Genomic DNA, 24,661 nt, shown 5'->3' with positions numbered 1-24,661 from the left:
CATTGCACGCCAGTTAATTTCCGACTGACTTGGTTATCAGTCCATTATACTGTACGCAGATTGTCCAAATGCACAAAGCCCTGCATGAAAGGAATCGGTCATTAAAAAGGCTCCATTGTTGCTATGCAAGTGGATGCCATTTGAATTCTTACAAAAAAAAGTCTAATTTCTCTAACACCCTTTCTAAAAATAGTGCAGCCATTTGCATACCTGCAGCGTGATAACACTGCTGTGCCAGATAACACACTGTGCGGTGTTTACAGATGAACCTTTCTCACTTGCTGCCTTGGCATGACAAAAGCCGCCTTCTTGAGTGAACTCCAGAAAGCGAGGGGACAGAAAAATCGTGATTACTGTGAGGTCATTTGTAACACATGGCAGTCGATAGTATTTCACCAGCATCACATGTCCAGTTTCCCATTCTCTGCATGTAGGGCAGCACAGGATTAAAGGGGGATACCACTGATTTTCAGCCTTTAATATGTCATCACTTGCCTTGTGCAGTTCAGTCTGTGCACACTGTACAGATTGACTGCAGTCATTTATTGCATTATTTGTAATAGCAATGCAATAAATACCAAAGTCAGTGCAGAATATGTCCTGCCTCTGATCTGTGATGTCACACTAATAAAATAAATAAATAAATACCAGAGGGCAGAAAAAAGGATTTTATTTCTTTGTTTTTTACTAAACATCAATATACAGATACACATACTTTCTGTTTGACAGTGTTTTTGTGACATTTTGAATTGCACTCAGCTGCATCAACAACTTTACACTCTCCTCTCGCTGTCACCTCACACAGATTTTGAGCCATTCTGACATTTGTTTTTTTTTTTCTGACAAAACATGACATGGATTTTGGTATTTGAAGCTATGTCAAGACAAAATGTAGGAAAGCACCCAACCGCTGTCTGCTTTCAGGGGGTATGATGGCAGAAATTCCTTGTGGACCAACAGAGTAAATAAACGCTTCACTCTAAAGGCTTTAATAGAAAAATAGACATGAATCTGAATTATATAGGTAACCTCAACGCTGCATGCTCTAATGTACTGATATTTGTTACTTAATAAAATGAGTAAAAGAAAGGAATATGTCATGCTAACATATGCTTCAAGCTAACAGCTAAGCTAATAAATTGTAATGTAAATATACAGTAACTACACAGTAGTTGGAAATGATATGTATAAAAAGTACTTCTCTGACTCCTTGACTAAGCTCTTAGCATTCTGATATCTGTTAAGAAAGTAGTTTTATATCAATTAAAGGAGAAAACCACGCAACGTAATGAATTCATTTGCTATTCTTGTGGCATTGAGCAGCATAATCACTATTTGTGAACGCAAACAACTCAAAAAAGTTAATAGTGATAGAGGGCAGATGTATAACTTGAACCTCTTACGCCAATTAAGGAGGAAACTCGAGGAAACTTGCTTTTCTGACTTCAACTAAATCAAATAAACTTCACGCTTTTTCTGGTGTGCAGCTTCAGACCATAAAACATAAGCTGTGGAAGTAACACATCGAGGGTGTCCCGCCTCGATGGTGTGAGAGGTAATTTTCATTGTTCACTATTATAGACTAAACCTGCCACTGAGAATAGGAATATGGGATATTTCGAAAAATAAGATTCACTGGTGTTCCCCTTTAAGATACGACTCAATCTGAACTTTTTCTGAGTGTCACCTTCCCGTGGGCATGTGTCCTCAAAGTGTCCCGCACGAACACGTTTGAATCCTGCCAAATTAAAAAAAAAACAAAAAAAAAAAACACATGCATGACTAACATAGAGTATCTTTAAGAAAAACGTGCGTTGTGTTAATACAAGTTGGTATTAACATGTTGTGTGCCACATCCTTGTTAAGAGAGTAGAGTAGCATTGGTTCGATGTGAAATCATTGTGCTTTTTACTGAGGCTGAGACTCATGGAAAATGACAAATGAACAATAAGGCCACATTTATTTCTTGTCATTTCTCCAAACTTCGCTGCAAAATACTGCACACTGAATATTACGATACCAGTTGCTCTGTGGGACAGAAGCATTTGAATTTTTTATACTTTGTCTTTTGCTAACCACAGAGAAATGAATGGCTCTCTTTGCTCATGGCTCGTATTCTTTCCTCGGCATGTTTGCATTTAGAAGCTTGACATTCTTTCTGCTTCATATCTCATTTTTGCTGAATTATTCATGCCTTACAAGAATGCTGAGAAGCAGTGCAATATACCTTTGCTGGGGGAGTGCAGGGAGAGAAAAAAAATATTCAAAGCATCCACTCCAGGTGCATTCCAAATCCTAATGAAGGAGGGCTTTAACATACAGAATGCACACAAAAATCAACAACATAAAATTCAGTGCACTGGTTTCAGAAGGAACTCTAGTTGATATCGTCAAACTTTCGATATGAGCCTGTTCCAAGGTTTTATGTCAGCAGCTCTGATGCACTCAAACTGGAAGGTACAGAAAGATCTACTAAAAGATCTACTTGAAGATCTACTGGACGGTCTTTAATAAACGGACAATAGTCTGAGCATGGTTATGTGATTTGGCTATATTGCTGCCTTCTGTTAAGGAGCCTTCCCTACCACACTACACAACAAATCCACATGAGAGTCCCTAGATGCACTCTGTCGTTTGCCTAAAACTAATCTTTGGCAGATGAAGACAAAACCAGTTAGTGTTGTTAGGGGCCAAAATCAGGTACAAGGTTCACCATTTAGTGTGTTCTTTTGACATAAAATCTCTACATAGACTATGCCAATACTATATTTGCCATAATTTTCAAGATTATAGATATTCTATGGATCTCTTTCTACACAGTTCACAGTAATCAATCTAAGGATATATCCTCTTGAGGATTTATATGTTTGTCTAACATTTTCCTGACTGTACATTGTTTTATTTGGTATATAAATTTGTGATTATATGATGAATATACTGTTGTGATAACATGTTGAGCCACTGGAAATTCTTCCTGCCTTTGCCTGATGCTTAACATTTCTGTATTACACCGATCCTTGTGGCGGGACTGACATCTATATCACACTGTAATCTTCCATGCAGCCGGAACAAAAAGGGTTTGCCATTTCTGATGCTTGTGAACCAGATTTGAATGTAAGTAAGTTAGGCTGTCGAAGGAGACGTTGTAAATGGCAGGATATGCCGGCATACCACGTTTTAGGCAGTCGAAATACTGAGGATACGAGTCGATATGACATCTGCTCTTGCAAGAGCAAACACTCTCTCCTTTACAGACAAAGCTCCGATGACAATCATTCACGCTCTGTAAGCCTGCAGTCACTTAAAAGGTCATGCTAACTTTGAATAATGTCATTTCACAGGATTTCTGACTCCAAAGTTGGACGTAAATGTAATTTGATGTTGGTAAGTCTTTTCTAAGACTAATGTGACAGCACTGTAATGACAATTCATCTTCTTTTTTCCCCATCTTTCTTGCTTTGCAAAAGTGTTGGCATTTTTCATATTGGTGTTTACCATTAAAGAGCTAATGACCATAAAAGGGTGACCACAGGCTCTCACAGACAAAAATAAGAACTATTTTGAAAGTAGAGCACTAATTTTTGTTGGGGCTTTGACTCATCTCTTTGGAATGTCCTTTGTTGTCGTGTTTCAGATATCCATGTGCAAAGATAACAACTCCCACCTTGCTAGGCGAAGTCCTACCATTCCCAGTCCCGGATGGTCACCAGGGAGGAAGCGGTGTGAAACTTGTCACAAACAGTGCACGCCGTCCATGCTGTCCTCTCGCTGACAAAGAGGCAGGACGAGCGAGGCCCTGAAAACAGAGTCCCCTTTCACTCCTCGCTCTCCTCCTCATCCCCCTTGGTGCCTTTGCTCCAGCGCTGAAAGCAATGAACAGTTGAAGCCAGGAAGAAGCTTGTCATGATTGCCACCACTGACACTGAGATGCCAGAGAAAATGATGATGAGCAGATCCGTCAGGGTGAGGGTGACCTGGCACTCACGGAAGCTGTCCTTTGATAGCTGGGTAAGTGACACACGCCTGCCGTCCATGGGGAGAGAGCACTCCATGCCTTCCACTCCTGCGGTGAAAGAGCACATAAGATCAGACAATCTTGGTATTCACGATAGAAAAAAAAAGAGTAATGCCAAATGGATAGATGTTATTCCCATGGCGGCCGCTTTCATATTCATCATAGTTAAGGCTTGATAGAGCGCTAGAGCCAAGCTGTCCCACTGTTGTGCACCAGGATACACATCACACACACAACAGGAACCTGACTTTTATCTCCCCACGTAAAAAAAAAACAATTATAAATGTATGGATCTCAAGAATCTGGACGAACATTTTTAGTAATACATCCTACTAGATAAGTACTGGAATGTAGCCTGGGTGGTTCCCTAGTTACCTGGCAGAGCTAATAAGCTTCTGTGGAGGGTTGAAGCAGCCATTGTAGCTGTTCATGACATTTCTTCTTACTTTGTTAACTGTTAGGTCTACTGGAAGTCCTCACTTATGTGTCAAGGACACTTTTTCATATGTCAGCCTCGGGGGTATTTTCCACCTTGAGGGCAACATAAATTCAAAATGGTCGATGTAGGAATAAGGTTCCACTTCCATCACCTTCTCAGAAGACAGGGAAAACGCATTGAAGAACAAAATTATTATATCATTGAATTTAGTGTTGACTTGTTTATTTGTCGACATGGGATGGAACAAGTTTGAGCCGCAATGAAAAAAAAAAAAAAATCACAAGTATCATCAAACTTAAAGTACCCCCCTCATTGATTAAACCCCTGAAAATCATCTTTGTTCATCGATATTACATATTTAGCAGTGTTTTATCTATGAAAAACATCCCTTCCTCCCTCAGAATGGCTGCGATGTAATTCCTAAACTTGCACTCATTAATTAAGTACACTATCTATGAATATGCAAAAAGTCCCCGCCCACCTAACCACAGCTTGTATCAATCAGTCCATGTGAAAAAAAAAAAAAAATCAGCGAATCTCATAGTTTCATGAATATTGCTCATATGAAGCAGCCATTTCAAGTTGGTCATGTTGGTCCTTTGAAAATGATACTTGATTTGCCGGTGGGGCTGTTGCTAATGATATGCAAAGCACCACCGTGTCAGCTGGCAGGACTGGCTGTCAGATTTGTGACATACCAAATCTAGCTGGTCCGTGCTGTGTCTGAATCTCAATACCGTCTAGCACATGAAATTGTCCACTTGCACTGTATCTGAAGTGTTTGTATGATTTGTCACTGTAGTAAGCCTATAAAAATATTAAGTCCAGGTATACCCCCACACTGCTGCACTTACACACAGTCTTCTTACATACACATGTTGAGAAAAATGCTTGGAATTCTTGGTTGCCGTTTGTATTTGGAGCGTGGTGGATAAAAATAAACATTCATTTATATCATTTCCATTTCAACCGCCAAAGTGCACAAAAGTCCCTTTGGAAAACATGTACTTTTTATTATTATTATTATTACATGTGACTCCTGGTTACATTTCAGAAATTTTCACTGATATATCAGTAAAGGCACAGTCAGAGACAGGGGCACCTTGACCGAACTCATCACAAGATGAAAGAATGATAAATCAGTGAGTCATGCTCTCCGGTGTCTCTGTGACTTTCAGATAGTTTATTGCTCAGACATCATTTAAACTGAGGAGGACACTGACAATGACATGTCTTACTCCACGTCTTCAAGGGAAAGGACACCGCTAACCTTTTCCAGGTTGGCTAAGGTCAGCGAGCGGCTTTGTTTGTGGTTAAAAAGGAAAGCCTTGAGTTAAAAATTTAAACTTGACTCACATTACAAATCTTCTTGGTTCGACCAGGGAATTTGACAAGAGTCGGCTCAGCTGAAGGTAGATGCAAATGCCCGTCCACAGCACTGGTTCAGTGTCAGATCACTGACTGCTTCATGCCTCTTTCATATAATCCTTCTGTGGTGGGAAAACATTGTGCACTTTTCATGCCAGAGCACATACTTGCATGCTGTGCTCATCTCAGACTTTTCCACAGGTTCAGTTTGCAGCTGGAATGCTGGCACGGCTGTGTTTTAAATCATGGCAGTTCTGGGTTAATACGAGCTGTAGGAGAAATTGCCAGTGCAAGTAAAAGGAATTCAATTTTTTCGAGTTGTAAATCCTGTCAGATGAGAACGCTCTTTGATGGCAAATTATATAACAAGTAGTGCGCTCATTCATTCATTGACTGACTCATCCGTGTCGACACCTAGTTTTACCGACAACCTTGAGGTCGACACACTTAAAAATCACCTTTCAGTCACATTTTAAATCTGACAGAGTATGACTGTCAGCGCGGCTCCAGAGGGTGTATTAGTGATATATAACACATTTATTTTCAAACTCCTAGCTCTGCAAATGTTTGGGAGGATAAACTGCTATACAGTGGGTACAGTGCCTCGCTATAGCAGGATGAAAAAGCTAGACATATTGATGCGAATGTTAACTCATAGGTGGAGATGAAGCCTTGACAACGTGGGTGGATACTTTCCAGAGATACTGCACATGCAAACACACACACACACACACACACACACACACACGCACAGCAGTACACCACCTCTGCGTTTTCGCTCAATAGTCAGCACAATTTAAAACCTGCTCTGTGTGCAATAACCTCTTACTTTTGGCCACAGTACGGTGCACTCAGTACACCAACTTCATTTTGACTTCAATTAGCACCTTTATTTGTTTCATTCATGTGTTATTAATATTCTGTATTCTTCATTTTACAACAAAACCCTGCTAGCAAGGTGAACTAATGTGATTATATTGAGTGAGGTGACTCATCAATGGAATCGGTTATCATGCTCATTTACAAACAAATGCAATAAGAAGAGGAAACTTTGAATCAGCATTGACCGTTAAGCGACAGTGGAAAAACAATCAATGGAAATCAGTGATGGAATGGAATTGGTGTCAATGCGTCTCTCATTCAGTCTCTACAGTATTAATTAGGTTTGTAACAAAACTCTTAAAGATAAAACTCAGTGAGTCTAATCCCTCAGTCCAAGATACAGATTCTCACATTTCGTTTAACATTCAATCACATGCAATTAGTGAGGAAAGCAAAGCATTCTCACAAACTAAACCAAAATACCCCCAAAAAAAATTGCAGCCCAGTTTTCCCTCAAAGTCATACTCCTGCACTGTTGTTTTATGCAGCAAATGTCAAGACAGGCAAGGTGAAGTATTTATCCAATATGTCATTATCAAATTGGTTTTGATAGCATTATATAGCTGCTGTAGAAGAATGAGACAGTCACTCTTAAAATAGATTTGTGTGTCTCATTTTCTGCCACGCAGCACAAAGGAGGGGCTGTTCTGCTCGTGTGTATGCAATCACACACACACAAGTTCAGATATTGTCCGGTTCCACAATACGAAGCAAAGTGTGAAGCATCAACTGTCGCTGTTGTTTCAGTCACCAGAAAAAAACACAAGGTCCTAGAAATTACAGTCCCATACAACTGCGTTCTTAATTATGTTTAGGGGGAAATGCATTTTGTCGTGGATGATGATTGTTTCTGACGAATCTTTCCTTCTGGCTTTTATAACGAGTCAGCGTCACATGGTTAAATTTAGGCACTGAAGCCACTTAGACATAAAAACCACTTGGTTATGGTAATGTAACATAAGCAACATTTGCAAAATTTGAATGCCACCATCACTTCACGCTGGACTGGAGTTTGGGTTGCCTTGTTGAAAGTTGGTTGTCTGGCCACCCACCAACCCTCCTGCCTGCTAGTGCTAATGTCAGACTAAGTGATTACCAATGTTCTAGTGATACATTGCCAACAAACCTAATCCACGACAAAATACCTTCCCCATGAAATGTAACTGAGAATGCAGTGTATAGTTGTATGAGAGCAGTTTTTAGGAGACAGGGTTGGGAATAATGAGGATACCCACATCATTCACCTGTGTGTCATCAAGAACAGAGATACTCTACAGCTGGGCTCCAGTAGGCTGTCTGTCTTAGTACTTTAACATGACTTTAGCTTTGGCAGCTACACACAACACTTCATAAATATTTCTTTTGTGATGCACAGATTGTAGTTGCAAAGCTTAGTGAGGCTGTGACACCGAGCTAACAAGCAGCAGTCAATAGGAGCTGAAAGTGCACCGTTTGACTGACTGATGGACTGATTGAATTGAATTTGGCTCCTGGTCAACCCTTCTTGCACTGAGGCAGAAACACCTGGCATCTTTACACAAGTTTGTAATTTAGTTTCATTATGCATCAAGACAGTTTCGCATTACCTTCTCTGGGACTCAAGAGGTCACCAAAGTCATCGGATTTCAAATTCAGGTGCTAGCAGCTTTAATTTCAAGACTTGCACCTTGGCCACTCTACAGCGCATTACACCTCTGCTGATAAAGGAAAGTCAGCCGCCGTGGTGAGAGGTTAAAGGCTCAGGACTGCCTCGATGTTCTGTCCAAGCTGCTATCACAAGACCCAGTGCAATGATGTCTTAAAATGCAAGAAAACTATGGTAATTTCATACTGAAAAAATGCAGAGGTCAGCACAGATACTTTTGCCATTATTATCAATGGTCTGGTTTCAGTTCTTAACTCATGTTAAAGGGATATTTATGTCATGAGTGAAGTTTTAATTTTTAGCATCAGGTCATTTTAACCTTGACCAAAACCTTACCATAAACTTAACCAAATAGTTTCAGTTGCATAGCCTTAATCTTAATTTAAATCTAACTTTTAGTTGCCTGACCTTAACCCTAACCTTGACAAGAACCTTCTCCTAACTTTAACCAAGTACTCTTTGTGGCTCGCTTGTGAGATAGCTCACTCAGAAAACACTCATTTGTGTTAGGCTGACCATATTTTGAAACCCCCTAAGTGCATGTGCACATTTATATGCATATGCATGTACCATAGGCATTCTCAGCAGGATGGGAGACAATGAATTCAGCATTTAGCACACGTAGCACTACACCACAAACAGCACATCAGCAGATGAAAAAAAAAAATCTTGGAAAATCCGCCAAAACCTAGTTTATTTTAAAACTGTATAATAACACTTGTAAACATAAAAGATACGGATTGCATTGGAAAATGTAAGCTATGTACCAATTCTTCCTCTTGTTCTTCTGTGAATTAATGTCAGATGGCAAACCAACATCAGGACTTTAAGTACTTCAGGTTACAAAAGAAAAGAAAACTTACACCCAATATACCATCTGCAAGCAGCTTTAAAAAACAAATGTAACAATCATGTCACAAAAATCAATGGTCAAGCCCTGCTTATACAGTTCTATGCCTCTCTCTATTTTTATTCCATTTAGTTGTGCAAATGATTCATTCTTGCCATTTTACAACCTCTTTACAGTGGAGAAAGTCAAATACTGTATATCAAATCTATATGACTAATGTCAGGCAAGATTACAAAAATGCAGGACAGATGTTTAGAATGGGTTCACAGATTATCTATAAATGCACATGAATTCACAAGCAGGAGATGAGTGTTACATGCAAGAGTGTTTTTGCCACTCAGTGTGTGTCTGTATAGTTGTGACACATGCAAGCGTCCCTGTTTCCATCAAGAGCAGGAAGGAAATGAGGATGATGTCAAAGCCTCAGCGAGCGTCAGCCACAGTCACGCTGCAAAGATAGCTATTCTCTCTTTATTAATTCGGTATCAGAATTACATAATAATTTTTTTGCATAACAGATATTTATAGACTAAAGCCTATGACATTAAGAGCAAACTAATAAACATCAGGAAAAAATGGATACTTAATCTGAAGCAATATTCACTTCTGAATCACTTGCACATCGTCTCTAAATGAGAGATCTGCACATTTTGTCATAGATGAGTTTGTAATACTGAGAAACTAGCATTATGGGCTTTTACTGCAGAAGACTCCACTTTTGGCCAAACACCACAGCTGTTCAGTAATTTTCCCCATTTTCAAACGGCGTAATGAGTCTGTGGCCTTCCCCATCATGTAATTTCAGCGCTTATCTGTCGCAGGAGTGTAGCTGCACTAGAAATGCATGTCTCCTGGCAAATCATGTATTCTGCTGCTGTTAATAGGCTTTTGAAATTGCAATTCAGATAGTCTCGACTTGCATCGCTTCAACTTTTGAACCTGAAACGTAAGCACATGCTGACGCAAAGCCCACTTGTGCCAAAACAAATGAGAAAGTATGTGTAAAAATGTCTTATACACAAATAGATATTTGATAATGTACTGCGTGACATTCTAATATTAAGAATGAGAATAGAATTTTGTAAAAACTGCCCAATATTGTTTGCTCTGTCCAGCATCGTCCTGCTCACTTATTCTGCTTTGATCATGATAAATATGATAATAGTGTATCTCCTGCAGGGGCCATATGTTCACTGAGCAAATCTTAGTCTCTGCTGTTATAAATCAAGCTGCTAGGATAGACAAGACCAGACAGAAGCCTCTCAGAGGCAAAGGCTAAGTCTCTGAGGTGATGAGTTACTTTGCCATGCAATGAGTGCACTGTGAATATAAATAGTGTCCATTCATCTCAGGCACAAGCAGGCAGGACAGCCTCTCCAATGGATTGGATTTTCAAGTTTATTCAACTGCAGCAAAGTTCTCTTTGTCTTTAATGTGGTCTGTGGTCAAGAAATATTAATGGTAACCTGCAGGTTTTTCATTCAATTTGTAACACAACCATGCATTTCATATTTTCTGCCCGCCTCTTTAAGATTTGCTTTTTTTAAAAGTTCCTCTTTCTGCTACTTATGATGCATAAAGTAACAGTCAGCTGTTAACTGTTTTGCACAGAATCAAGCCAAATTTTAGAAGCAGCCCGCTGAGGTTACTCTTTGATGCTGGAATTACAATGTACCATATTAGTGCTGATTTCTCAGCAATGTGCTGTATTAATAATAAGGAAATAGTACATACTGGATATTTAAATAGTTAATGGTGGGCATCATTAACAACACATTTGAGGAGCGTTGCTTATATTACTTCCAGTACAAAACATTTGTTTACCTTACCTCACCCTGACCCACTTTTCTAATGAAAACACTGCTGAGTTGAAATGCACTTTGTAAACAGAGCCGATGCTTAGGTGCTATTTTTGACCATATGGTTATTTATGAAAGATGATTCTTGGAATATTAGATTTTTTAGAAACATCCAAATTATGTCACATTGCTTGGATAGTAATTACTATACTACACCAGAAAGGACAGCTCACCATTGCCAGCTCATAAATGTCACACATCAACCACCGCTAAATGTACTTTTTTAGATTTTCATGCTGACGTGTGATGGAAATCTCACTTCAGATATGGCAGAAGGCCAAAGTTGAGCCATTTTTTATTACATGAAGCATTTTTAATTCTCTGGAGATGTCTGCCCGTCTGGTTTGCTGCGTGTTGTGCTGTGATCTTTGAATTATGCCAGTAACCTGCATGCTATATTGACAGGCCTCTCTAAAACTGTTCTTATGGGCTCTTCATTGCTGTAGAGGCTCATGACTGATGCTGGAGATGCTGCTTCCTCAAATGATCTGATCTTGGTTCTGTGGAATCTGTCCAGTATGCGCTGGATGCAGGCTGTGGTTGGGGTAAGCCTGGCTATGGCCCCTTGTCTGCTCTGATGGGGGGGAGACAGTGTCATGAAATATAATAAATAAGCACAAACACTGAAACAACAATTCCATGCTGTGGATACAAATAATGTGAGAACTGTGTTACTCTACTACCATTTAGCTTATGTGCCAATTGGACACATTCTCAAGGTGAAAACATTTAGGCAGGTCAAATAACCCTATTAAGGTTAGGGGAATGTCAGCATTAAGGTTATGAGAGGTTTGCTAGCTAAACAGGAACACTGCTCTTTAACTGACGCTCCTTTAATATCACACCATAGTGTCTTTGTTTACAGGGCCACTAGAGGTCACCACCACAGGTTGTAATAACCTGCTGTACAAACAGCCTGCGGGGTTGTTTTTTGGCAAAGGACAGCATCATAATATCAATTTTGGCCCCATATACTGAGTCTAACCTTATCCACGAGCTTCAAAATGATTGCAAATACTACTAGGATCAGAAATAATGATGCTGGAACATGATACAGTAATGAGGCACAAATCATGCCCTTGCACTATCAGGTAATGTCGTCCCACACTGGCTATGTTACATACCTGGCATGGACAGTTGATGGATTACATTTAGGATTACAGCCAGCCTAAGGGATAGGCGATCTGCTGGTAACCCACGCTCTGTCTCGGCTGTGATTGATCTACCGAGCTGTGACAGACTGATATCAGAGGCTTGTTTCTGCTACCACCCCTCACCGCCACACATCGCCTGTCCTGATTGATCTGTCTATCGACAGCACTGGCAAAATCACCAGTCCTGCTTCTGCAGACTCCTGTTGGGCAAGCTCACAGCCACACTCAAGTCTGCATGTGATTACCCAAATCACCGGTGTTGTGTGGACGCTTTTAAAGTGAGTCGTGATCTAATACATCCATCAGGCCATCCAGTAGTGACAATAATTCATTAAAAAAAAACCATCCTCTCCCCGCATTATCACATTGGAGGAATGTGCCACTCAAATCCAACACTCAGTAGATGGGAAGAAATCGAACCTCACAGACATAATTAAAGAGAGACTGGAGAATTATTCAGTTGCAATCACAGAGAGACTCTGTGAGAAGTCTGCAGGAAACATGGCAAGAGACTCGCAAGCAGAGAGTAAAAGACGGAGGCGAGCGGAGAGGAGGAGAATGTGTGAATGCACAAAGTGACAAGCATTCCTGTGACAGTGGGGGTGAGGGTGAATCACTCAGGAGGGGTTTCCTTCTGCGTGGAGACTCACTGACATCACTGTACCATAGGCATACTCAAAATGTCTCATCTCAACAGCACAAATGCGCACAGGAAATTATTCCTAGTTTTGTGCCTAGACTCTGGAGAAGCTGCCTTTCCACCACTTGTCATCACAACAGAAAGCAGCCTGTCCATTTGTTGTTGTCACGACTATAAATGGCAATTAAAAAAAAAAAAAAAAAAGCAACACTGCCAAAAAAACTCTTCAAGTATTTTAGTCTCATTCACTGTTTAGCCTCAATCTTGTTTTTCTTGCAACAAGGTAAAATCTGCCAGTAAGATGAAATAATCGTACTTGTGTCCAATGCTAATTAATTTGTTTCCAGATTTTTCTTGGATCAAGTCTCATTTTCGTGATACTACCGGACTGATCTGCCTTATTCTGCCTTTTTTCAACATGTTTATACTTGTTCCCGGTGGAATGCTTGAACCAAGTGAAACTGTATTGGAAATAAGTGGGATTATCTCATCCCACTCAGTATTAGACCGAATGACTTGCTAAGGTGGACATGTTTGCAGTGTAATGGCGTGCAGGTTTTAGAAATCTCCTGATCCACACTGGACCACACAAGCACATGCACAAAGGAGCAGAATCCATCTTGCATGAAGTAGTAAAGAACTGGCAAACTACCGCTTTCACCTCTCCATGTTTCATCTCTCATGTAGGCAGATTATGCTTTTCTAGGTCTGTGCATGCAGCAGCTATCACACAGTGTAAGGCTGTGCACCTTTTTACACTCCATTCTCCCCTGACAAAACTCTCACTCACTGCCCAACTTTAAATAAACATTGAATTAGGCCAAGGTAAAAGAAGCCGTCAGCTTCCGTTAATGGAATAGATATTTTCTCATCTCATGCCCACTGGCGGCAAAGATAGCAAGTAATGCAGGGCAATAATATCATGCGTGCGCTATGTAGTGGCGGGCAAAGGCATTATATTTGCAGCGTGCTCATGCGGTGTGGTAACAGGTCTCCAGGGAGCAACTCGATAGGCTGTGAAGGAAAATTCAGACTTTGACCCTGTCACATGAACTGCCACTCTGTAGTGGAACTGTGCAGGTCATGACGAGTGTTGATGGCCGCGCCACGACGGGCCTCAGCCCCAATCTCCCATGGGATGTTGGCCTGCCCTGCCCCGTAGGCAGCTCTGGCTCCAATTACCCTGGCCAATGTGCCGTAGAACTGTGTCACTCTGAATTATACATGGCCTTTGTTCATCCTTAACCCAAGAGCACTGGAGACAGCGGTGGATCATGTTTACACTCATCCCTCCAATAAAACATTTATGGAGCTGATTGGTGGCGAGAAAAACTCGTGCAAATTGTATCTAAACACAAAACAACCCTAGTCAAATTATAGGAGCCGGGCAGTGTGTTTGTTTACGAATTGATTTGATTGATTTCCTTCTGAATCATGCAGTGTGATCACTTTGCAGCATAACATCAATCTGAAAATCAAAACTCAGCTGACCTAATAGTAATAACGCACATCTTAAAAACCTGAGCTACAGCAAGGAATCTGTTTATTTAATCTAAAAAAAAAAAGTCCAGAATTTTAAGCATCATCCACCCACTCATCACACTGACCTGCAGTAATCAAAGTTATGCAAACAGAAAAGTGTGCTGCTCTGTGAGCTCCAAATCACAGGGGAAATCAAGATGTGAAAAGTGGAATGGGAATTGGGTATGCTACATGTGCGCCGCAGCTGTTACACTGTTCTATTATGCAGGGAACCGCGGATACCTCAAGATGATTGCTAAAATATAATTCCCTGGTGGAAAAGCCACATGAATTTCACAAGTGACGGCATGTGCATCACATGGAACAGCATCCGATAACTCGTTATCCCATCTGAGAATATATGTCGGATCTGATCATGTGACACCATCAATATTGCACATCTGGAAAAGCATCTGAAGCAATTATCCTATTTTTTGCATTATTTATTGCAACTTTGAAATTGGTGGCAGATTTCTACTCAGCAGTTCTGCTCCTGTCAGAGTTTACCGCCTGTTTAAAGGAAGGCAGCATTGATGTACAATTTAAAACAGTCATTTTTGGCTCTGTAATTGATTTGTTTTATGATGAATGAGACATTAGGATGAAACACCCACATGCATGATGGTTGTTAGAGCTGATACATATTGAGAAGCTTATCAAGTCAACCTCATTCGCTAATGAGCGTCCATCTGTTATTGTGTAACCACTTCCAATGCGGTGCTCCACAGAATAGGTCATCATATTTTCCCCCTATCCAGAGCTCAGTCATTATGTTAATTAGGTCTGCCAATGTGATGCCCGTGTGAACCAGCCACGCTCGTGTATCCAACTCGCTGTAATCCTCCTCGCTGCTCTGTTTGTTCAACACTGACTTTTTAAATGATCCTGGTATCCATATAGACTCAGGATGAGAGCGCACACTCTCGCAGTACTCAGTGGAAGTGCGCATAATGAACGGTCAGCTATCAAGGCTGGCTGCTCTTGGGACCTGTAGTAAGCACCACTCTGAGTCTGATAACTTTGAAACATCCAAAAGTCACTGTTCGGTCGGGGAAAACGCACTGAGTGTCAGTGGTGACAGTGGATCCAAGGACGGAGGATAATTGGGGAATAATCACTCACTTCTCCCTGTTCACTTTTATACAACAAATGCTCTATAATTACATGTATGATTATGTACAATTTCCGCAGTGAACAACTAATACTGGCTGCCCGTGGGGCTTCTATCCTGCCAATAACAAATATAATTTGAACACAGATAAAAAGCTAATACATTGTGACCCTGTTTGTTTTTTGGTTTTTATTTGGGCCTTTCAGGTGTCAAGTGGTTTCAAGAAATAGCTTTGTCTGCTGCAATTTGCTGATAACAACATTCATAAATGACTAATAAAACGCCTGAATAAAGAAGTGTGAATGCTGGCTTTGGCAGCACCTTAGAGGACAAAAATATTCCAAAGTAAAATGTTGATTTAAAGCTCATTTCTTTCTCCACAGAATCCTTCAGGGACATTGCCTATGATCATTTGTTGTGACCCACACAGAATAACTAGATTTCCATCTGACATTATTGGTGTCATGTATAAATTTTCAAATATTAGGGTTTTGCAATGAGAGCACACATTAAGTCCAGTGATTTAAGACCTCATCTATGTGACTGAAATAAGAGATATTTAAGATATTTGAGGGTATTTGAAGATTACTGCACACAGCATATGCAGGTACACATAAAAACACATGTACAAATGCATGTGAGCATACATGTTTTAATGCAGCAACACTCAGGTTTTAATTTCAAGTCTTAAGTGCTGGCTACTCTTTGTCGGCTGTGTCAGAGTTTATTTAGAATTTTTCTCAGCAGAGCTGGAAGATGCAAGGCAAGTCTTCTATAAATTATACATAAAAGAAGACGGTGGATTGTTTTGGAAGACATTTTCACTTGAGTGCAACATTTGTTTTGTCCTCCCTGACCCTTACAGAAGTCATTTGCATTGTGTTAGAAGAGAGCAGCCGAAGGTGACAAACAGTTATTTTTCCTCTTGCTGAAATGTTTTTTTTCCTTCATCCTGAGCTCCAGAATTATTAGCATTGCAAGTACATTATTAAAGACACCTCTGGTAGTTTCAGAATAGAAGACAAAAATAAATCCTCCACAAAAGATCAAATGCAGAGTGCTGATATGTTTGCCCACCACATAATCCTCGTGAGCGAGGGTTTATGTGTGTGTGTGTGTGCGAGTGTGTTTTTCCCAGCCTGGTGGTCTTATCTCTGGGGTCATAAAGCAAACAGTCACTGATCGGGATGTAAGAGCTGTGTATGAGGTGAGATACACATACTAACTCAATTTGAGTGTGTATACATTGGGCCCAGTTGGCAGCCATGCCAGGAGCTTGGCCGGGCCCTCGGCTCCTTGTTTGCTGTTGATGTCTGCTTGGCCAGCACTGCTAATGCAATTCATTATGCCATGCCGTTGACACCACTGAGAACCTGTGATGAATGCATTTGCAGCCTCTTGCTGGGGGGAATGAGGTATTCTTTGCCAATTTATCAGCTTCCCTTCCTCGTAGGCCCAAACTTGTCTATTTTCAGGGCAAACGCAGAAAGTTTGGAGAGGCGCATGAGAGCAGTATCAATAGCACAGTACACCATGGCCTAAATGTGTGAGAAGTTTGCTTTTGATAGTTGTCAGCACTTTGCAACACCCAGCCTGTGTGTGTGTGTGTGTGTGTGTTTGTGTGGGGAGATGAATTAAAGCCACTGCCAGCAAATGTGCAACTAGCAGGATTTAGGTTTGTTCTTTGATTTTAATTTGTAAAATCGGCAAAACAATATACAGTACGTTCTGAAAACCTCAGCACAACAGAAAACCCATTACATCTCCACTGTCATATTTACAGTTCTTGGCAGTGGACAAAGAGCAAATGAAAAAAAAAGTGCTGATGCCCTTTGCATGTATGTATATAGATCAACATTTCACACCCAGAACAAGCTTGGAGCAGTGAGAGCAATACAAGTGCTCATCTCTGATTTGAACCTTTCCTTCTTTGAGAGTAAAAACATCCTCACATGGATGTTTTTTTATGTATTCATCAGGCCAATTATGAATGTTTTAAATTCCAGACACTGACAGACATGTCAGACTGTCACAACGCTGTGAGCCATATTCATCACAGATTCTCATATTAATACTCATATGTCAAAGCAATACGTTAAATCCAGCCCATCTTCTGAATATAACAGCACAAGTTACTAGTGATGACTGGCCGGACTGTCAATTCTGTTTATTTTTGCTTTCTTAGCTCCCACACGTGCTGGCTCGCACCTATTAGATAACTGCTGTTTTGTCCTCTATATTGTGAAGGACATTAGCAGTAATGTCCATAAGACCGGCCTTGTCCCGCTGGAAAAACAACAACTCACGATGGTGATTTGTCGTTTCTGAAACAGATGGTTGAGATATTCTGTGGTTTACGGCCAACTGGGAGAAATTAGCACCGAACTGAACAATTGTGGTGCTTTGTCTCTCAAGCAGGACAAATCTAGCATCCCACAATAGGAACCACTGGCTTTGGATGTTGAGACGAATCATCTCCATGTAAGCAGATTTTACCCACTGTATAATACTTGTGTAGGAACATGGTGATCCCCTTTGTCTCTTGTTGTTCCCTAGATTTGCATGCACACATTGAGAGTGTCTCCCTGAGACAAAGGGATACAGCTGATGCTCACACACACATTCACACACCAAAACTTCGGTCTTGTTACCTAACTCACCCCTCCAGGCTGAATCACAATGGTACACAAAGGCAATATCATACTCCACTACGATGGCCTTATATAGCTAAATGGATAGAGCGTGACACTAACACGGGACTAGGATTAGAGGTTTTATTCCCACTGGGGGAAGCCACTGTGTGAAAAAAAAAATGAATGCACTCATGGTAATGCCTGACAACATTATCCATAAAATGAGAAGCATTATATAAATACAGGCCCCAGCTTGACTGATCTGCTGTAATAATAATAAACCACCATGCAGGACAGAAGCCAGTATTTGCTTCACGTGGGTGGTGAAATGTGCAAACAGAGAAACTGCAAGAAAAAGCAAAAATTCTTCATATGAGTTGTTGTTTCTTTCTTTTCCCACACTGGACGAAGGGGCACCATTTTGAGGTGGCACATCACTTTAAATTTTGACCCGGGTCAAGTTCAATTTTAAAGCATCCCAATAGTTTTTCCCTCCCGAGCAAATCTCATAGTCTCTTATTACACTCGGTCTCTTACACTATAGGCTATGGGGGTGGAGGAAGAAAGAGACAAAATTAGAACAGGGGGAGGGGAGGAGGGGGGGTTCCCTCTTCTACAGGGACAACATAAATAGAACAGAGCCGTGTTGTGGCAAAGGATTTACAGATAATGTCATGTGTGTTGTGCTCTGATATGCTTTTATTAGTGTCAGGCACACTGAAAGCAGCAGTTCCCAGGCATCATTACTTACCATTAGGAAGCTTGTGACTGTTTTCCATCAGCCATACAAACAGGTTGGCAAAGTTGCAGTTGCACACCCAAGGGTTGCCCTCTAGCCTAACCACCCGCAGGGAGGGCAACTGACTCAGCGCCCCCACCTTTAGGGTAGACAGTGCATTACGCTCCAGCTCCAGCTCTCTCAGAGAGGTCAGGCCCAGGAAAGCATCCTCGCTGACCATGCTCAAGTATGGGTTGTTCCCCAAGCGGAGTTTTATCAGGCTACGGGACTCCCCGAACGTCCCTGTGGGGATCTCAGTCAGATTGTTGCTGCCCAGGTCCAGGAAGACCAGCCTGGAAGAGGTGCTGAGGGTGCCTGGCTCTATGTGGGACAAGGAGTTGTTCCGTAGGTCCAGGTAGACCAAGTCACTGTACAGAACCAGGAAGTCTGCGGGGATGCTGGGTATCCAGTTGTCAGCCAGCAAGAGCCTGCGCACATCCAAGGGGATCTCATCTGGTAGACGGGTCAGCCCGCGGCCACTGCAGTCCACAGTGTGAGGATCTGGGCACAGGCAGGTCACTGGGCAGTTCTCCCCCCGGGTCCGTAAGACAGAGGACAGCAAGATGAGGACAAGTTGGAGCCAGCAGACACATGGCAACATGGTCAAGGGGGTGTAATGAGTTAGGGGGAGCGGAGGCTTGGGGTAAGGACGAATAGGTGGAGGGGTGGGGGGTGGGAAGAGTGAAAAGGGGAAGAGGGTCAGAGGGTAGGAGATTAGGAAAGGGAAGGGGAAGGGGAGAGTGAAAGGGGGAGGAGGGGGATCAATCCTCGTGAAGGAGCATCCTGCCGTCGCCGAGATGGAAATCTGGAAGGGCTCAGGAGTTGAGCGACGAGAGAGCAGCGGTGAATACTGTTTTCCAAGAGATCATGTAGCAAGTAGCCTGGATAGAACAGCAGACTGCTTGCTTTGAAGGAGCGAGGGGAGGGAGGTAGCGAGCAGCAGGAAGAGGGAGAAAGACGGAGCTTAACAGAGAGGGGAGGGTAGCTTAGCGGAGGTAAATAGACACTAGCGAGCTGGGAGTGATGAGAAGCCGGGGGCACAGACAAGGGAGAGGGGGGTTGAGAAGGGGGCTCTGTCCGCCACGCTACCCCACAGTCGATCTGGCAGCGGTGACAGACAAAGACACGAGGGTCTCTGACACAAAAGGATACACAGAGGGGTGATTCAAGCATGACAAGTGAAGAGTAAAATCGTTGCATCCCTCCATTAGTCCCAGGTTGCTGTGTGGGAAAGCGTGATGGTCTAAAACGAGAGAGAAGAGAGAAGCCCACGGAACATCGCTGAAATGTATGGTGAGGTCCCCCCCTCCCTTTTATTCCCTCTCTATCTCCCAGTGCTCTGCAACATGCTGTGAAAGCAGAGCAGAGCTCAATAATACACTGTCCAGCTGGGTATCAAAGCTCTGTTGCTATGGAGAGAGAATCCAAATGTCCAGACAGGAGCCATATGCATGCAGATCGCAGTCCTGAACTGCACACAGCCATGCCCGTCCAATGTCTGTCTCTGAGTGTGCCACGGTTTATCTCATGCCCTCTCCCCTCTCCTCATTTCCACGGAGGCGTGCCTGAGCCATGTTGTCAACATGTGATGTCACTTCCTATAGTGTGAAGAAAGGAGGATCGTTTACATCTGAAAAAAAAAAAAAAAAAATCAGAAATAGTCATATTTTACATATTCATTTTTTTTTTTAAGAGACATGTCTCCCAAAACAGACAATTTACAATTACTGAACCAAATTCTAGTGATCAGTTTTGACATTATTGTTGCCCTCTCTACAATCATGATTCACCTTTTCACCTGCTCTGTAATCCCAGCTGACAATAACAAGAGACATGCTTGTTATCGTCAGCTGGTCAGCTTACTGACATGCTTTGGCATTAAGCCTCACTGCTCTGGTTACATCACAATTTTAGAGACTCTCTTGTCAAACAGAGGCAAGGATTACACAACCTGCCCATGGGAGAATCTTCATTAGTTATCTGTGCAAATAGAAAACTCACAACTGTGACCTTTTACAAAAAACTGCAAGCTTCATCCTTGTATGCCCCCCCACCCACCACCACAATTCCAGCGTCAGCACATTGTCAGCTCTGTTATACAATTATGATGGTGATGCCCTGCCACAGCAGATCACCTATCAGACAGAGCAAAGGGCTTTTTTTTTATGCTCCATCCTTACTCCCATATATATATTTTATGACTGCTATAAAAACACAGAAGTGGCATGATTCTCCACCCAGTGACGGAGCGAGGATGCTTAGCTCAGAATGTGGATTGAATTGCCCAAAGGGGATTTGTAGCAACAGGTAAATGCAATTCGATCAAGGTTGTCGTGAGGAGATAACACGCGAGGCCATCGGAGAGTAGAATCGAATTTCAAAGCACCCTTGAGAGTCATCGATAACACACTCTCTGCTGCGGTGTATCCAAGCAGCATCAAATATTCACTATGAAAAAAAATATGAATAGATGTACACACAAATTAAGGAGTGTGCGCACACACAGAGTGTATAATTACACTGAAATACACACAAATTTGCGGGGTTTTGTTGTTCAAGCAGTGCTGTAATAACCAGGCAACAGTTCATCACAGGTGATTATATTTCCAGTGCTTGCTTGAGGCATCCGGCGACGCGAGATGAGCCTGTGTTACACACACCAGCGACTTAGTGCTACATGCAAGGGAGCAGCTTTTCATCGCGACAACTAAGGCAGATATGCTGATCCCAGAGAGAAAATAATGGCTAAAAACTTCAAAAGCACTAATATGCTGCTTCATTTGTTTCCTGCTATTAGCCACATTATGCCTGAATATTTGCTGGAGGCTTTGAGGGGTTTCTGAGGGGCTTCCCTTTCAAGCCAAAGACCGGTCTACTTTTACTGAGGCAAAGCGGTGGCTGATTGGTTTCACTGAGTTGTGTCTGTCCCAGCAGGCTGACAGAGAGCCTCACGCGGGATGGAAAAGGACAACACGACTGTCCAAATTCATAAATGTTCCGTCTTGTCCTTCTGTCAGCCTGACAGTCAGCTGAGGTGAATTTCTGCCCCCCTCACATCACTGGTGATGGAGTAGAGATTCAGCTAAGGGCAAGTTTCTTTAGTGATTGATGATGATGCGGTCCAAATCACTACTTTATAGGGAACAGTAGAGTAAGCAAATTTAGCTATTAAGACATTTGTTTCTCTAAAACGGTGGTATAATACATGTGGTGGTGCCTCCTGCCAACTTATTCCCCGTCTTTCCTGTCTCCCTCTAATGTCTGCTATCAAATGAATGAGTCAATGAATCAAAAGAAATAATAATCAAATGAAAAGAGTTTTAAGCTTTCCAGAACAGAGGTTTTTTTTTTTTTTTTTTTTTTTATATACTGTATGATGACTCAAGCTTACCATAATGACTTTTCATCTTTTTTATTAGTTTTCAGAAAGGAGATTAGCTTGTCCATGCAATATGAGCTGGAAATGTGAAAGAGAATATCTTGATTTGTCTAGCTGCAAAAAAGAAACGTCCTAGACATCTGCATCTGTGACGTTAAACTATTATCGGCTGCAATGGGATTGATCTGATTGTTTCTGCAAAATATGCTAAGATAACTTTTGAACTATATGTGATAGAAACACTGAATATAGATTATTGTGTTGTTGTGTTTTTCCCAAATGCTCTATCATTTAGCCCTGAATGAAAAAGGTAGATACCCTATGTGTTGTTTGTTGAGCTTCTTCATTAATGTGGGTTTAATCTGTTGCTGAGGCAATGTTACAATAGTAGACTTTGCTAAGAAAGTCTACTATGTTTACTAAGTTGTTTCATAGGTACTGTATATTTTGATTTGACAAGATAGAGCTGACAAGCGTGTAGCTGCAGGAAATCCTCAGGTAGAAATCATACAATTCAAACACGTGTCCTCTGTGTCAGCGGATGGAATGCAAACCAGCCCCTGATGAGACCGAGCAGAGCACAGATACTTAGTTAAATGGAGGTTTTCACACGGAAATGCAACTTGAGCACTGCTGCTTGCAGGAATAATAGCCACTCTATTGCCGAGGGTAGGCACTCAGATGTTCAGCTGCCTGATGTGATCCTGCCCGTCTCGTGACTGCAATTTACCATCGTAAAACAGTCTGAAAGTAGATTTATTTGTACAAGGCGAGAAGATCTTTTGTCTGCCAGCTAGTTTGTCAACAAGGCCCGCTGAGCCTACATTCACAATCCCTTTAGTCCTGATAGTGTGAATTAGTACAACAATTCCAGCTCTACAAGCTTTATCATTGTATTACTTTAAGGTACCCCAATAGGCTGACATTCTCAGTGATACCAGCTTTATCCATTTTTAAACCGGTACAAGGCACAGGCTGAACTGACGGGCTGGGCGAACACAATGAACGGAAAATAAACCAAACTCAGAACAGGACTTAATCCACAGGAGACTAACAAGGAAACAAGACCCACCTGGAGAGGGGGCGGGGTCACCCGACTGGAGGGACAAGACGATTGGCTGACAGACGACACATGGGCAGGGCTAATGAGACTAACACTGATCAGGTGTGGAGGGACACAACCTGGGAACATGAGTGTTAGCTCACCAGCTGCTTTAGCCACGTCTGTTGGCTTTGCCAGCCAAGAGAGAAAACTACATGGGTAAGGTTAGGAGAAAGGTCCTGGTTAAGATTAGGAAAATGTTTGTTGTCATGGTCAATATTACAAAACATTAGCTAACGTACAGTAATAGTAGTTAGTGAACGTTAGGTAAAAATGAACATGGCTCTTGCTTGACGTGGAACCTGAGCCTCAGTCTGCACAATCAAAGCCTTGCTGATTGTGCCCTCTGCCACTCTGCCTCCTGATGCAGCCTTTTCACTCCTTTTATTCTACATCATCAAACTCAAAAACGGGACATTTCACCATATCCTTGAGTAGCACAAATGTAAAATGCTGGCATTTTTTTTCCTGGCGACTGGGCTGAGTCAAAAGAGAGGGTGTACAGGCCTGAGTAAATAAATATAACAAAGCCTAAGGCTAGCAGAACACTCCTACTAGACTTAACATCACTGACTACACAAACAGTCTAGAGCAAGGCAAAGAGGAGCCAGTGGCTTGTGGCTTCTCCTCAAGAAGTGAATCCCAAGATCCAGTGGAGAATACAGAGGAAACAAACAATATTAATTAGGCTCTTTCCTCGTGTGGGTCTGTTCAGTTGATCTGCGGCAGCTGGGGCTGCCAGCACCCTGGACAGGTGGGCACAACAGACAGTATGTTCAGGGTCTCCCACACAGGGTGTGGTGTCTTCATGGGTTCATGTGTAACAGTGGTTCTTCTTCTTAAAGGAACAGTTCACCCAAAAATACTTTTTCCACCATGTACCCTGCAGTTAAACTAGTTTCTCTGTGAGTTGGTGAGGTTTCTACTTTGCTGGGATGTCTCGTCTTCCTGAGTGTGAATGTGAGCTGGAAAGCACAGTTTGCCAGTGTTCAAAACTCCTGCAGGCTGTGGAATATACACTCATTGGCCACTGTATTAGGCACAATCTAATCCAATCCAATCCAACTGTTGTGCCATAAACTTTCCTTTCCTGCTGCCTGTAATGCTCAGGTTCTCTGTTTGTCACAGTAATAGAGGTGTTCATTCACTTCTGTGTTTGAGCTCATAGTTAGTGCTGCTGTTGGACTGGACTGCATTTTATTGAGAGCTGTTTCCACTATTTTGTCCCCCCTCATCTATATTAATGGGGAGGACAAAAAAATTTGAAACACCTCTAAGTATAATG

The 24,661-nt window shown here is 41.9% G+C and overlaps 1 protein-coding gene across 1 annotated transcript; it reads right to left on the bottom strand.

Annotated features, from left to right (window-relative positions):
- Positions 1-654: 654 nt before the first annotated feature.
- Positions 655-19,599, bottom strand: lrrc38b (leucine rich repeat containing 38b). Its single transcript, XM_030052601.1, has 2 exons — positions 18,869-19,599; positions 655-4,063 (listed from the first exon to the last, which is right to left on the bottom strand). The coding sequence occupies exons 1-2, from the start codon at positions 19,494-19,496 to the stop codon at positions 3,816-3,818; spliced, it is 876 nt and encodes a 291-aa protein (XP_029908461.1). The 5' UTR covers positions 19,497-19,599; the 3' UTR covers positions 655-3,815.
- Positions 19,600-24,661: the final 5,062 nt, after the last annotated feature.

This window comes from Myripristis murdjan, chromosome 5 (genome assembly GCF_902150065.1).
Source record: "Myripristis murdjan chromosome 5, fMyrMur1.1, whole genome shotgun sequence".
Classification (NCBI taxonomy): domain Eukaryota; kingdom Metazoa; phylum Chordata; class Actinopteri; order Holocentriformes; family Holocentridae; genus Myripristis; species Myripristis murdjan.
Note: the sequence above shows the minus strand (reverse complement) of the source record. Positions and strands in the feature narration are given on the sequence as shown.